This window comes from Cupressus sempervirens, chromosome 11, assembly GCF_028749045.1.
Source record: "Cupressus sempervirens isolate cs-2001-9-10 chromosome 11, ASM2874904v1, whole genome shotgun sequence".
In the NCBI taxonomy this organism is placed as follows: Eukaryota; Viridiplantae; Streptophyta; class Pinopsida; order Cupressales; family Cupressaceae; genus Cupressus; species Cupressus sempervirens.
In genome coordinates, this window is record NC_143128.1 from 121,797,838 (window position 1) to 121,814,482 (window position 16,645).

Here is a 16,645-nt window from a genome sequence, read left to right on the forward strand (position 1 = left end):
ATTATATCACATGCATAACTTTGCAATTATAATTTACGTCAAAAGAGCAGCCAAAAATCCACAGACCATTGAAGTCACATGCCTTCTATAGATAATCATGTATACTTGATGAGAAAACAATGTTTCTTTTACAGATATTGATTCACACCATTCACTTGTAAATTAGGTATAATGTGATGTGGCATTTGCTAACTTGTATGGATATCATCATAAAACTTACTCTATATTTATCAAATTTAAACTCGGCTCAAATTTCAAACTATTATTATTATTTTAAACATTATTAACTTCAGTTCCTTCAAGCGTGAGACTTTCCACTTCACATCTGTACATCCAGCAAGAGAATCTTTCTCCAATGTTTATTCATGGGATTGCACATTCGTGCAACTAAATTAAATATTAAAAGATGGAAACTTTGTTTTTCAACTCCTTGAAGTGCTGTAAATACAGGTGTGGGCAGGAATTGTTAACTCGCCATTATTAGGAAATTAGAAATTAAGCATGGTATTATTGTAAGGTGCATAAACTCATCTGCGAACATGTCATTCCATAAGTGAGGTGTGACCTTTGTACACCTCTACACCTGTGTTCTTTAACAAATCAATCTGCTAGCCTTTCTTTAATTCACCCTAATAAGTGAGAACAGTGGTTCTCAAACTTCTTAGTCAAGATCTGTAAAATCCCGGGTTCTTGGAAGCTGCAAGCTTACTATGTCTTCACGTGGAATTGCACCCAAACCCCCATGTAGTTGTACGTCCTCATTACCGTATCCCTCTGTGCAGTTTGATTCCATTGCAGTAGACTCCTCCAAAGGCAACAAGTATGTTACTTCTTTGTCTTTTCGGAAGGCCAGATATATAATGCCACCCAAATAAGCTATAATGCCTGCAAATCCCAGAATTCCTATGAATGCTACTCCAACTTTAGGAAGTTTGTTGTGCACCAGCCATTTCACAAAACTAGTTAAAAGAAATTGTATGTTGATAGCCATGATAGCTAAGCCAATCACCCAAGTAATTATTGTAACCTGCAGCCAACGAATAAAAGATTATTCATAACAATTACAGAGGCCTATATGTTTATTCTTTGCAACGAAAAATGAAACTCCTCACATACTGGAAGTGAGTTTGCATTGGGACCCATCTTCGTTTTGCTGCTAGTAAACTTGAGGAGAGGAATAAGTGCAAATGGCAACTCAAAAGACAGTACCATCTGTGAAACAAAATGACAAACATCAAGAGAGATTAGAATTAATTTCAGCATCAAAGGATGATCCCAAGGCATCTTCTGTCCAAATACTCCTCGACTGTGCTAAAAGAAACGCTGAGAAGCATACTCTACAATTTGACATGTGAAATATGGATATGAAAAAATAGAGAAATGCAAAGGATAGCATAATCTGCAAGTTCGACTTCAAACACATGAAAAAGTAAATCATAACCTTATCTATTGAAAATTTGAAATGGAATTGATGTCCCATTCTATACTAAAATTATTGAAGAAAGAAGCGTTCATACAAAATGATATTTACAAAAGTATTATAATGGAGTAAAAATATTATCTTTCATGATCTCTATTATTTCAGGATCTTGAACTACAAATTTCTTCATTTATAAACTAAATTTAAATCATGAATTCATAACTATGCAAAACTCTATTGTTCTTGCGGTCCAAATACAAGTGGTACAAACCAGAAGAGTCATTTTGAGATATTATGCCAAGCAAAGGCTGTCAAACATGTCATAGCATTATTAACAATTGGGATTGTGCCAGAATCAGAATAGTAGACAACTGTGCAGAGCTGTACTGGAAAATTTCCAACCCGAATGGCTCAATAATCACCTGGATGGATCCAACACTTTGATTGACACAATGGAGACAGCTGAACAGATACATGATGCATTTTAAAAACATCTCAGTGAGCTTCATGAAAACCTGGAATGGGTTTTCTGGCAGGAGGTGCTCCGTATATAGCTGCTATCAGTACTTATGGGGATGCTCATATTGTGTGTAACATTGGTGAATGGGATTTTTGTCGATAACTGTTGATGATGTTTTGGTTTTTACCATGGTTACCAGGAGACCCGTCTCTTACACCTAGAGACGCATCTCGGAGATCCCCAGTACCAGAGACACGTCTCTAGGTACCGGAGACGTCCCCAAAAATGTTTGGATGCACGAGGTTTTGGTTGCCATCTCCAAAGTCCCCCAACCAACAATTGATGTCTCCCACCAAAAATATTGAGCATAAGGCATCATAAAAACTCCTAAACCTTATCCTCTATCATCACCCCTTAAAAATTCGTTATTACTTATATGTTAGTAATTATAATGATAGCCACTATAGTTTTCCAATCAATTTGCTTAATTGCCTCTAGAAAGACTAGTCAATGATGTATAATTATTTCCTTTTCTTGTGGTGTTATGATCTCCTAACAACTCTTCATTTAAAGAGATCACATAAATGGTAATAAGAGATATGTTAATACAAATGTGTCCCTTGCTATTTGGTTTCTGTAGTGATGTTACTAATAGTTGTATTGCATCTATAAGAATTACCCAAATTAATCTGGGCAAGGGAAATATTTTTTAAGTTTTGAATTATCTTGCCTAGGCAATGACAAAATTATTGATGCTTGCTGGCTGGTGATTTTCTTTAGTAACATTTATGAACATTTCAATACAAATGCAAATAAAATTTTACCGTAAAAAAGTAAAACTATTTGGCATGCGTCAGTATTTTAAATTGTGTTGTTATCAATAAACTGTAATCTTCTGTCATTGTAGATTAAAGCTAAGTGAAGCAATCTTCACAACACTTACAAACTAGTATAGATATCTTAAATAAATCTATCTAAAGAAATGCCGATAGATATCCACTACAAAATGATTAAAATTTAGTTTACTGCGCCCAAAACTATTTATATTTCCTTTTATCTTCATTTACTTTTTTGCACTGACCTAAATTTTTTTTAAAAAAAATTAAAAAAAATTGATGATTTATATCTCCTAAGATCCAAATATTATAATTTTAACAAATATTTAATGTGGTGTTTATTGAATTATTTTTTAAAATATATTTTGTTTATAATTAAATTAAAAATTTTGACGTGTAGATAGTTGTCAAATTTAACCTTAAATCTATCTAAAGAAATGTCGATAGATATCCACTAAACAATAATTATAATTTAATTTACTACATCTAACATTATTTATATTTCCTTTATCTCCATTTATTTAGTTTTTCACTAATTAAGCTTTTTATTTTAATTTCCAAAAAAATCGATGATTTATATCTCCAAATATTATAATTTAGAATAAACATTTTATGTGGCATTTATTAAATTATTTTTAAAAGTATATTCTGTTTATAATAAGTTTTAAACTTTTGAGATGTAGATGGTTGTCAAATTTAACCTAGAAGAATAAAAGTTAACATTAACATGCTCACACCATCCCACTCCACCCATTCTGCCATTGTAGAATGCCTATCAGCATTAATAAAGAACATAACATGATTCATCAAGACAAAAATGAAGAAAAGGTTTCTGTATTGAAGTTGTGTCCATTCTCTATATGACATCATTCAATCTTGTCCTAGTTGCAAAATTAAATCATGATAAGGAACATCCTTAAAGACCAATTTTAGCTTGGATTCTTTATAAGTCTCTATACATGGAAGGTCCAAATGTAGTCAATCGCCATTCCATGAAGTCTAATCATATTTTTGTATCTCTAAATCTATTTGCTACTGAGCAAGCTGAATTTAGAAGCTACGCGGCGCTATGTCAACCATTCAACATAGTGTTTCTCTTATTTGTCCACTTAAGAAAGCAACATATATTACTTCATTCATTCACCCAACCAAATAATGCATCATTATAATGCTTTTGTTACAAGGAAAGTCACTCCCTAGGTTATCCAAAAGCTAATAAGATGAATCTAGGCACCAAAAGGCTATGAATCAAACCCTCTGTAAAAACATGTAAGGTCCCTTATTGGGTTTAGGCTTGGTCATTACCAATTTAACCCAAATTTAGCATTTAGGTCCTAAGCTTAATGGATAAAGGTATAGTGATTCAATCAAAGTAGACGAATTACTCATTCATTTAATCCAACTAAATTATCTATGTATATTTACTCACATCTATATTGACCTTATTACTATTCCAACTTGGAGAAAGGAAGGATTAGGTGTATAGCCAAGGTGCCTAGAGACCAAATACAATGGGCTCCATCAAATTTTATAGGTCCAAGCCCGTATGCTCTCTTGGGTCTTTCCCTCAAGGCTTCTAGGACGCTGACCCCCACCCTGTCTTGGGACTGATGCCATTGCTTGGATTTAGACAAGCCCCTCCTTGGACATACCTCGGTCCCTTCTTAGATCAAAATAGTGAAAGGTCTTGAGCATGTGTGTGTGTATGTGTGAACATATATACTAATTAATTGCTGTTTTGTTATTATTTATTTACAACTAGCAAATGAATTAGAGGGTTATGCATACCAACATAATTTACTGCTGCTGGTTCCTGCAGACTAGAACTGTTTCCTCAAATATAGACCGTGTATTCTTTAGCTGTCTGTCACTGAATGAATATTAATCAGTTTCTATTAACTCTTGATCAGTTCTTATCCTCTTTTCCTATTCGATCAGTGATGTACTATTCGGTCATGGTACTTGTCAGTAGTATAATATGATAGTATGACTTTAATAGGCACCTCTCATGTAATGGGTATCAAAAAATGATGGAGAATTCCACTTCTTATTTCTTCCAGGGCTGTGTGTCTGTAAACATGGCTAATTCTAAAAAGGTCAATAAGTGGGAGCACGTACTACACACCCATGGTCATTATTACAAATGCATATTATCTACTTTCATATCCCTCCTGTGTTAATTGTCTTTACTTTAATGCTGAGTTCATCAGTGACTCAGCTAACTATCCTCCTACTCTTGTTATTGTCTGTCTATCATATCTGATGTATTCCTTTCTACCGTGTTATGTCCACCGTCTAATGCCCAATCATAAGCCCCCATCTCCATGTTATCTAAACCTGCCAGTGAACACATGTTTCTCCTCAACATGACCCATTGGGTCAGTCATTGATAGTTAGCTAAGGCACAAGGTTCAAATTCAAATTCGACTTTGCTGATCATAAAATTTGGATGAAATTTGGCAAGGGTAAAAATTCGGAAAAAAGATTGACCTTAAATTTTACTTGTATGAATTTATTTATTTTTAAATATAAGTAATATATCCACAAAATTGTCAAAATAGTTTGACACTACTAAATAATTAAACTAAATAACTCATTATTTTGTTTTTTAAAATAAAATAATATTATTATACTACATTCCATAAAATTCGATGAAGTTCGGAAAGGGTAAAAATTCGCTGAAATTCAAACTTAATGGATGAAATTCACCGTACCCTGTGACTTAGATAGTTAGTAATTCCATGACAATTAATAATTATATATTATAATCAGATTATAATGTATGTTTACATTCATTGAATCGGAATTATAATTTTAGTATGGATGATACTAGTTATGATGATGATGATATATATATATATATATATATATATATATATATATATATATATATATATATATATATATATATATATATATATATATATATATATATATATATATATATATATATATATATATATATATATATATATATATATATATATATATATATATATATATCATCATCATTCGCTTGATACTATTAATGTCATCAATAATATAATTTACATATATAATAGTATTTACTAATTTTGATTCACTAATAACATTAATTATGTAGATTAAATTCAAAAATGGCGAGTGGACATAAGAAAACAAGAAGTGCGAACTGGACAAAGCATGCGAATTTTGTCAGACCTCATTCAAATAAACCTTCCAAGCGAAATCCACATAGATAGGCACATTCATCCAGAACATATTCCTATGGATTGTGAAGCCCTAGTGCTCAGAATAGGGTGGAGGATTCGGGTTATATGGGCAAATTAGTGGTTAATACTTCCAATTTCTTTGCCCCACTGGCAGATTTACAAATTGAAAGGGATGAAAACACAATGTGATGTTCCGTTTGGGATATGTCCAATGAAGGCAGGGGCTTATCTTTGTACAGAACGCACTCTGTAACAAGCTTAGATAAGCAGATTTTTGTGTTTAATTCCACAAAATATGTCAGTCAGAACCTAAATTCTCTTTATCTAGGGCAAGAGGGTTTCACTTTCCATCCTTGCATAGGTGCCCCATCTCATTAAATGATTCGCCCTTTATTGCCTTCCACCTCCATTTATATCCCTCCCCATTGCAAAGAGACTCCTGTTTTTCAAAAGAATCCTCTGCCCTTTAAAGACTCCCATCAGTCTGCGATAGATGAAGACACGGTTCTCATAATCAGCAATCAAGATAGTGAAGATCACTGGGAAGAATGCCAAGAGGTAGGTCTATTTGACTTTTGGAATGGTCCCATATCAGATATGCATAATTTGATTGACTGGATTGAGGATTTCTGTGGCTTCCAGGTATGTATTTCTCATTACTCTGATAGATTAATTTTTATTCATTGTTGTGATGAGTTGGTTAAAAAAGAATTCCTTAGTGTTTTTTATTGTATGTTTAAAGGTCATGCTGTATATTTTTTTGATTGGATCCCTAATTGTAGTGAGGATAATCTAGATTTCACAATCCCAATTTGGTTTGTAATTAATTCACTACCTCCAGAATTAAATCAAATTAGCATTCTAAAAAGAATTGGCAGATCACTAGGAAGGTTGATTGGTCTGGATTTGTCATATGGAAGATGTAATAATGTTAAACTCCTTATCAAATGTCAAATTAACAATACAAATCTTAAACCTATAAAACTTATCACAAATAGATCAACATATAACTTAAAATTTCAAAAATATGAGGGTAAAATATCAGATATTATCAAGCTTGATGATGAGAGGAAGTTTTCATTCAACATGTTATCAAAAACTTTAGACCTTAATAGGTCTTTATCTTTGATTAGAAGAAGGCATCTCAGGAGGTACATGAAGAACATGAATTTGAGGATAACAATACAAGATATGCTTCAGATACTCCAAAGGCAAAGGTAGAAAAGAATAATAACTATTCATATCAAAAGAAAGGTAGTCAACAAGTCAATTCAATTATATCTCCAAAAAGTAAAAATTGAAATCTTCAGTTAGATAGGACCAATTCTAAAGTCAGCTGCAAATTCAATTTATCTCCAATGAAAGCATCTAGACAGGATTATAATCTTGGTGCCAAGGAAGGGTCTCCTAAAGTTAATGGCAGACCTAGGCTACAGAGCATTATTGTGGATAACAGAAAACAGAGGAAGAAAGATAGGAAAGACAAAAGAAAGAAAGATACCAAAAGGGCAGAAAGAGAACCATAGCAGATAGCAGTATCCATTCCGGAGGACAATAAGAATCCAGTCAATATTCAGATTAGTCTGGATGAGAAGGAATAGGAACTCTTATTTTAAGTCCCAGGAAAACTTGATAAGGATACAGAGGATAGCAATATGAATTCTCAGTGGGCAGCATCTTCGCAAGCAAAATCCACTTTTAAAAAGAGTTTCCAAAAAGGCTCACCAAATTTTGGCAAACTCCATCTCCAAAAAAAGATGTAACGGAAAACAAGATCAGAACTATAGAGACAGAAGGGTGCAATTCCAAAGACATTCCCATTCAAGACTTTCAAAATCATTTGAATCAGAAAGTTGGCAGGAATGACGTGTTAGAAAGAGATTTGCTTAATAAGGAAGAGATAGACTACATTGAGAAGCTTTCAGAGGAACTAAATCGGGTATTTGATTTTGATAATAAAGATTGTGATAACATGGCTCAGAAAGAGGATCTCTTGCATAAAGTTCTAAAGCTGGGAGGAGAGAACTATACTTTTTCAGATCTCAGAAGGGATTTGTCTTCCTTTGAAGAAGAAAATAAGTCAGCAAAGAACACTCCTTCGGAAAAAAGTAGCTATAAGGAGGAAGAGGAGATGATTGGGGAACATCAGTGTTTTGCAGAGCAATTATTTCAAGAGCTGGAAACAAATGAAAAGGTGACTATGGAAAGTAATAAAGATGAAATGGTTAAGTGTGCTCAGGAAAATTTGGATCAGCTGGGTATAAAAAAGAACCTTGAAGGAATCAAGGTTCCCAATTATGGTAAAAGGACAGCAAAAAGAGGAAGGAAATCACTCAAAGAACTCAGAGAAGCGGATGGCAAAGCTCGGGAACAACAAAAAATCAGTCAACTGTTTAATAAAGGGAAGGGGAAGAGCCTTCCCACGGAATCATGAAGATTACTACGTGGAACGTTTAGGGGTCTTAATGCCCCTAACAAGAAAAGAAATTTCAAACAAAATTTAAATAAGTTTGAATCAGACATTATTTTATTACAAGAAACTAAGTTAAATAAAACAGAAGGAATTAATTTAGGTAAAAAGCTAGGTAATTGGAGTTGTAGTATGTTTGAATCGGTAGGAGCTTCTGGAGGTTTAGGATTCATATGGAATCATAGGAAAATTACATTAGAAATATTAACTACCAAAAATAATTGGCTAAGTGGTCTAATGAGTAGTGTGAAATCAAATATCAAGTTCATTCTTTTCAATATATATGGACCTGTTAGTAATTTACAGAAAAAATTAGTATGTAAATAAATCAGTCAGCATATGGGAAATTTCCAAAACATTCCTATAATCTTAGGAGGAGATTTCAACACAATTTTAAATTTGGACGAAAAAATTGGGGGGTCACAACAGATTTCACAATCTATGAAGGATTTTAAAGAATGGTGTGAAGGACATGATTTAAAAGATATTCCTTGCAGTAATGGGATTCACACATGGAATAACAAACAAAAAGATTTTGCATATATTGTAGAGAGATTAGATAGATTTCTTATCAAAGGAGACTTAGAAGTAAATGATCTAAATATTCAGTCTTCGATTTTCCCATTTGTCGGGTCAGACCACTTCCCTCTCAGATTGGAGCTAATAGAACCACACAAAAACCGAGAAGAAATTCATTTAAATGCGAAAAGATGTGGTTTTTGGATGCTAGTTTCTTAGAAAACATTAGGAAATGGTGGTCTCAAGGTGAATTTGAAGGATCAAAAAAGTTTATTTTGATTTCTAAAATGAAGATGCTTAAAGAAAATATTCTTAATTGGAACAAAAATCATTTCAATAATATTTTTAAAGAGAAGTTAGATATCGAAAATAGATTAAAAGAGCTAAATCTAGAAATCATTAAACACGGAATGAATAAAGACAGCTATAAGCTAGAAAAAGAATTGTTGGCCAAACATGAAGACATCTTGTCCAAGGAAGAAATTTCCTGGAGACAGAAATCTCGAGAAAGATGGCTAGAGGAGGGAGACCGAAACACTAAATATTTCCATAATTCAACTCTCTATAATAGAGCTAAAAATACTATAACTAGAATTAGAAATCACGAGGGATAGTTACAGATAAATCCACCGAGATCGCAAAGATTTTTGTTGATCACTTTCATAAAACTCTAAATAGTACGGAAGGGTCAAATAGAGTTGAGCAGGATGAAATGCTTAAAGGCATTCCAAAATTGGTGTCCCCAGAAGACAATATAGTTTTAAACAAACCTATTTCTTTAGAAGTAAGAAGGTTGTATTTAATATGAACCCAGAAAAATCTCCTGGGCCAGACAAAATTTAGGCCTTCTTTTATCAAAAATGCCGGGATATAATCAGTAAAGATCTTTGGGAGGCCATTGAAGCTTCGAGGAGGGGCGGTTCTATACTGTCTGAAATCAATTATTCCTTTTTCACATTAATTCCTAAGAAGGTGGAGCCTGAGAATCCAGGTGATTTTAGGCCTATCGCTTTATGTAATACCATTTATAATTTCTTCTCTAAAATTTTAGCTAACAGACTTAAAATAGTTCTGCCCAAAATTATCTTGGAGGAGCAAATAGGTTTTGTTCCGGGCAGATCCATTCTGGATGGTATCATTATCATCCAGGAAGCAATTCATTCGGTCATTAAAAATAAAGAGGCTTGCATGTTTATGAAATTGGACATTTAGAAAGCTTATGATATGGTAGATTGGCGTTTCCTCTGTAAAACCTTAGAAGCATTTGGATTTTCGTGTCAATGGATTAATCTAATTCTCAAATGTATTTCTACCACTAAAATTTCTGTCCTAATTAATGGATCTCCTGAAGGTTTTTTTGAAATTTCAAGGGGTATTAGACAAGGGGATCCTTTATCCCCGTTTCTATGTATCATTATGGCATAAGCTTTTGGGAGAGCCATTAAGAAGGCATATAATACTGAAGAAATTAAAGGAGTAGCTATTACTAAGAATATACCTAACATCACTCATCAGCAATATGTAGATGACACAATCTTGCCTGGAGAAAGCTCTCAAAAGGAAGCAATAAATTTAAAGTCAATCATCGAGAAGTACATGAAAGCCTCCGGGCAAAAAGTTAATGAAGCCAAATCAGATATATTTTTTATCAATACGGAAACCAAGGTTGAAGATCAAATTTGTCTCCTTGTAAGTATCTCGGTATAGAGTTAGAGAAGAGTTCTAAATCAGACAAGGTATGGAATAACACCTTGGAAAAATTGGATGTGAGGATTGGTAGTTGGAAAGATAAATGGCTTACGAAAGCGGAAAAGAGCATCAAGATCAGATCGGTCTTATTAGCCATTCCTACCTATCCGCTTTCTTGTCTGCCCCTCCCCAAACACCTCCTTCACAAGTTTGAAGTCAAGCTTAGAAACTTCATTTGGAATGATTGTGAGGAATCTAAAAAATTGGCCCTCATCAAATGGGATAATATTTGTAAACCAAAGGAGTTTGGGGGGTTAGGTATCAAGAATCTCCTATGGCAGAACGCAGTGTTAGGGGCTAAACTTATTTGGCGGATTTATTCGGAAAGAGAGCAAAAATGGGCCAAGATCTTCTATAATAAGTATCTTTCCATAGAAGATCCCAGCTCGATTTTCAGAATGAAGACCCTTCCCAAGGGATTAGAAAGTTGGAATTTTATGGTTAAGTGCCGTCATCTAGTAAGAAAATTTCTTACTTGGGCTGTCGAAAAGGGTGAAGATGCTTTGTTTTGGGAAGACTCATGGGATGGACATCTGCCATTAGACTCATGTCTTGCACCTATTAGTCTCAAAGAAAAACTCTCCACTTGCTGGGGAAGGAAAGTTAGTGATTACAAAATTAAGTCTATCACGGACAACCAATCATCTTGGACCTGGAAATCAATGGAAGGCATAAATTTAGATCCTGAGGAGGCTCTAGCTTATAAAAACATTATTGAATCCAAAAAAGTCAAGCAGACGGATAGGAAGGATAAATTGATCTGGGTTGCATCAAATAATGGTAAATATAGTGTTAAAAACGGTTATAAAGCTTTGATTAATTCTAAAAGATGGGAGGAAGTAGAAATCCCCCTTAATTTGTGTTGGGATTCTGCTTGTTTACCAAAAGCTGGTTTCTTCTTATGGTTAGCTTTTCAAAATAGGATTTTGACTGTTAATAGACTAAGTAAAATTGGTTTGGTGGGGCCATCTAGATGTATTCTTTGTAAGGATGAATGTGAGGATGTGGACCATCTCCTCTACAAATGTCTTTATAAATGCAAGTGCTGGGTATGGCTCATTCATAAATTTGGCTGGCTCTCTCCTTTCCCCAAAAATCTTAAGGATTTTCTTATTGGGTGGTCAACTTGCATTTGTAAGGGTGTTTATAGTAAACTCTAGAATATTAGCCCATCTATCCTCATGTGGGAGATCTGGAAAGAAAGAAATAGGACTTTTTGTGATAAAGAGATGAAATCGAAAGAATTGATTCTGAAAATAGAAGTATTGTGGAGACGATTAATTCTTATCTCAAGAAAGCTCATTTTGAAGAAGATTCCTTCTCATTATGGGATGGTCTAATTAAAAAGAAGTGGCCTAAATTGATTAATCCCCCGACGATCTACTTCAATAAAAATAAGGAGGCAAGAAGTAACTGTAAATGGTCTTCCCCCTTGAAGGGCTAGGCAAAGCTTATTTTTGACAGAGCCGCTAGAGGTAACCCAGGAATAGCCGATATCAAATGTATAATCAATAATGACTCTGGTAAGTGGTTAGCTAAAAAAGCAATGTTGATCTCTCCTACCTCTAATAATATGGCTGAGTTCACTGCTCTGGAAGAAGGTCTTAAAATTTGTCTTCTATTAGGTATTACAAAAATTATGATTGAAGGTGACTCTCAAATAGTTTTAAATGCAATCAGGAATAGATCAACTCCTAACTGGATTCTCAATTCGAGACTAGAAGAAGTTCTCCATTTGCTTGATAAGTTCGAAGATTCAAGGATATGCCATATTTACAGAGAAGGTAACAGCAAGGCAGACTCTTTAGCAAATGCAGGGGCGGATGGCTCTAATTTTCTAATATTTGGTCCAAATATTTAAGTGCTTAGTCTTAATCTTAGAAGCAATTAGTTTCTTTTGGGTTGTAGTTAGTGTTGATAGTTTGGTCTAGGAGTGGTATAGATTTTATAATTTGTATAGTTTTAGGGCCAGTCAGTTTTTAGGACATTATTACTTATATATATAATCACATGCGATGTATTAGTAATATGTTGGTCGGTTATTAAGGGTTTCTTAAGTATTTAGATGTACTTTTATTCCTCTTCATGGGAGATGGTACATTATTTTTAATGATCTAGATAGCTATCTTCTGTGCATAAGTAGTTGATTACATAATTAGGGATTTCAAAGCTTTATGCCGACAGGCTGTCTTTTAATTATGATTTGATGTGGGACAGCTGGACAGCTAGTTCAAGTTTCCAGGATCTTTGAGGACTTTCTTTACTAGTTTTCTTTTCATTATTTCACATTGGTGTTGCTATTAGATAGGGTTTGCAGAGTGTGGCAATGGATACCAATATCTGTGTCTTCCATTCATCTGAAGAGAGGACTATGGCGTTCCTTGGAAATGTGAAACTGGAGAGGTGGAATAACATACTCAGGAAGGTGGACGGCATGTCCAGAATTGTGGTCAGTAGAGCAATTGGTGAAGGTGTGTTTAAATATGATCATTCTTGAAGGATCAACAATGATGTCATAGGCATTTTTATCGAGTGCATGGCAAAAGTTGGATTCAGGAAATGGGCCATGATCCGACTATGCCTTAACATATTTCAATCCACCTAGTGTAAAGGTATTGAGGAAGCTATCATGGGGTTAGATGAGAATTTATGTCTACCCCTCCTTGAGGAATATATGGAGCAGCTCCCGGGAAGCCTGATCATTGCAAATATTCCCAAACGCCCAGCCCTAATAATCAAGGATAGAGTGGCCTTCAATTTGGCATGGTCCACGATGGAAACTTGCTTCAATTTTCTTATGGGTTGGAGGAAGATTGCTACGGTAATGGGTAGTGGGTGGATTGTCAATTACCTCACCATGCATAAGGCTAATATTCACCCAGGCATGGTATTTGATAACATTGACAATTTGGATTTTTGTACTCCCAACATCGAAAATATCACCAGAGAGAAATCGATGTTTGAATTTCCCCGTTTCTTCAGGGCTGAAAACCCAAGCAATGTGGTAGAGGTCATCATGATCTACTGGAAGAAATAAGGGAGGTACAGATGGGTTTTTGTTGTGTCTGATCTTTCGGTATTTTGTATAGGTTGGTTCGGAATTTGGGTTAGCTGGATGTTTGTTGTAAGTATCGGCTGGTATCTAGCCCCTGGTTTTAGGTTTCTGTTGTCCGACTTAGGCTTTAGTGGTAGATTTGATATGTTTCATTTGATGTATATTTTGCTTTAGCATCCGCAGGGGCATACATTTTTCTTTTTGATATAGTTTAGTGATGTCTTGTTCGGTGGGGCCAGACTTATTAAGAAATGACGGCAAGTTTTTGTAGATATAGACAACATGTAATTTTATGTAATCTGGTTATAGTAATAATATCATATTATTCATAGTTTCTTATATGTTTAGTCTTTTGTGGCTTTTATATATTACATGCACTTTTCTAGGTTTCAATTAATTCCTATTGGCTATATAATTACTCGTTTCCTCTATAGAATTGAATGGATTAATTTTGTTATATTGCCCTAAATGAGTGAATACTGATTAATAGGTTTTTCTTCAGATTATGAGGCTTAATTTACGCATTATCAATATGACTGGTTATTTCTAATTGTCATTCTGATGTATGGATTTCATACGTTATTTTACGACAAGTGGAGAACATTTTTGTGGAGTCGGTAATAAGTTTTGGAATTTATCCTTTCATAGTCAGAATAGCTATGATTCATGTTCGTCGTGCTATTCTGTCTTTCAGGTGTAGGTTTGTTTTTGTGGTTAACTTTCTATTTTTGTTTGTTTTGTTGGCTTTTCTTGTTAGTTTTCTGTTTTTTTCTTCTCCTTTCGTATCCCTCTCTGATCTTTGTCTAGTAGGGTTAGTTGTCTCTCAGCCTCTGGTTTATTGCCAGTTAGGTTGAGTTTGCCTCTATTTTCGGCATTCCTACTGAGGAAGAAGCCTTCTGGTCAATGGTCCCATGTTCTGCTGGTATGTTTATGTCTGGTTTCCATTTTTGTAAGTATACTCCAACTAATGTGGTGGTGAGTTCGATTACTCTTTCCCAGCTTGATTTGGAGACATTGTTTTAGTCTCTCCTTTGGCTTGTTTCGGGTTGGGCATACCCATCTTGGATTGGCTCGCTTGTTTGTAGGCTCTAGAGGTCCTCTTCGGTGGTTTATGCTTCTTTAGTTTAGTTTTTAGTTGTTAGTTTATTTAGGGTTTTTCTTTTATCTTATATCTTTTTTCTTTCTTAGGTAGTTCCTTGGTTTTATTTCCTTGGTTTTTTCTCCTTTCTTTTATTTGTCTTGTTTTTTTTGTTTATTTATTTTAGGTGTCTTTATCACTCTCGTTGTGTCATATTTCTTCTAACCATGTTCTGATATGCAAAGAAGGATGAGTGCCTTGCTCAGTTCGGGAGGAAAGGCGGTAAATTAGCGACTCTTGTCTCAAATTCCAATTTTATATATTAATGCTTGATAAGCAATCTGATAAAATGTAATTTAATAGGTTATAATTTGACCGGGGTATGCCCCTTTTAAAATGTTCTCTTATGTAGGTGCAATTAATAATAAGGTGATTTGACTAGGGTATGCCCCTTTTAAGATGTATTAATAAAAGACTTTTGTCCCAGGCTAGACTGGAGGTTTTCTTCTCCGTTCTTTCCTACTAGTGCCCATTTGAATGGAGAAAGATGTTCTAACTTAATTTCTTAATTAATAAAATTAATCAAGGCCTTGGCCGTTTACCGATAAAAAAAAAAAACATTAATTATGTAATTATCATTTATATGATTATAATTTGAGAATTTATAGAAGGTAATATATCTTTTGTCATCAATGCATGAACTGTTAAAATTTGTGTTTTTGCATTATATACGTTAATCCCTAGCCCATGAGAAAACATTTGATTTACCCAATTAAAGAAAAGAGCAGCTCCTCCATGATCCTCAACTCTCATAAGCTGAGAGGGGAATTTCCTTGTGAAAAGTGTCCATAAATCTTGGCCTCATTGGGAATCCAATAGCGAACAATTGAACTGTGTGCAATAAATAATTTCAACCTTGCATTCAGTTTTAACTAGCAAATTAGCGTACTGATTTCCATATTCTGGGAAAAATGTCAAATTGGCAGGTCTGTATCATAACATATGGACATGTTCAAAGATACCATCATGGAAACATGCAACTTTCACAACGAATTTCATTTATTACATAGAATCATGAATTCAACCACAACTACAACATAAGATAAGATGATGAGGAACTGTAGCACTTACCGATGCAATAATGATCAACTGGCCAGCACCAGAAGAGCCTCCAATGAGAGCAACAACCAAACTTGGAACAATTGCAATACATCGAGTTATCAGATTACGAAGCCAAGTTTTGAACCTCAAGTTGAGAAAACCCTACGAAATCATCACCCATTTGATTTTTATTATTGTGTTTCTGCTCTAATAAATCACCTCTAAGCATAAATAGAGTACTGTATTTATGTAACAATGTAATACAGTAAGCCTATTGAAAAAACATTTAAATCTCAGGAAAAAAATATGAAATTTATTTGTACAGAACTAATTTAACATACAATGTTTGCATAAACTAAACTAATTGTGAAAGAAATGAACAAGCATCTACAATGACAATGGTATTAGCCAATATGCTGCTTAAGAAATAATTCTGGAGGGAAAAGAATCACTTTAAAATATGTAGCTAGTAAAACAATGCACAAAACTCAGGGACACTATTCCCAACAATCTAACTTCGACACAATTCATATGGCCCTTCTCTTTATTTGGTGAACCTTTCGGGAATTAGAAAACATAGGGAACATAGAGTGCAATCTAATTGGTTCTGAAAGCAACGACTCCTCATTAATGGGTCCCCAAGTGCTGCTTTTCAATTATGTACGGTGGAGAGATGGAGAGAAGAAAGGATGGTATTTAGTTTTAAGCATAATTATAACCCCCCTAATATAGCCAAATTATTAAATATGATAGATACGTGGAAACA

At 34.2% G+C, this 16,645-nt stretch overlaps 1 protein-coding gene across 2 annotated transcripts in view; it reads right to left on the minus strand.

The window, feature by feature from the left end:
• Positions 1 to 204: 204 nt before the first annotated feature.
• LOC149528513 (metal transporter Nramp1-like) overlaps positions 205 to 16,645 on the minus strand; it is a 155,899-nt gene continuing 139,458 nt past the window's right edge. For both annotated transcript variants that reach the window (XM_089808465.1, XM_089808466.1), the window contains 3 exons: positions 15,910 to 16,041; positions 1,117 to 1,212; positions 205 to 1,027 (listed from right to left, as the gene is read on the minus strand). In XM_089808465.1, coding sequence (XP_089664591.1) covers positions 662 to 1,027; positions 1,117 to 1,212; positions 15,910 to 16,041 — 594 coding nt within the window. In that variant the 3' untranslated portion in view covers positions 205 to 661. The remainder of the gene's footprint in view (positions 1,028 to 1,116; positions 1,213 to 15,909; positions 16,042 to 16,645) is intronic.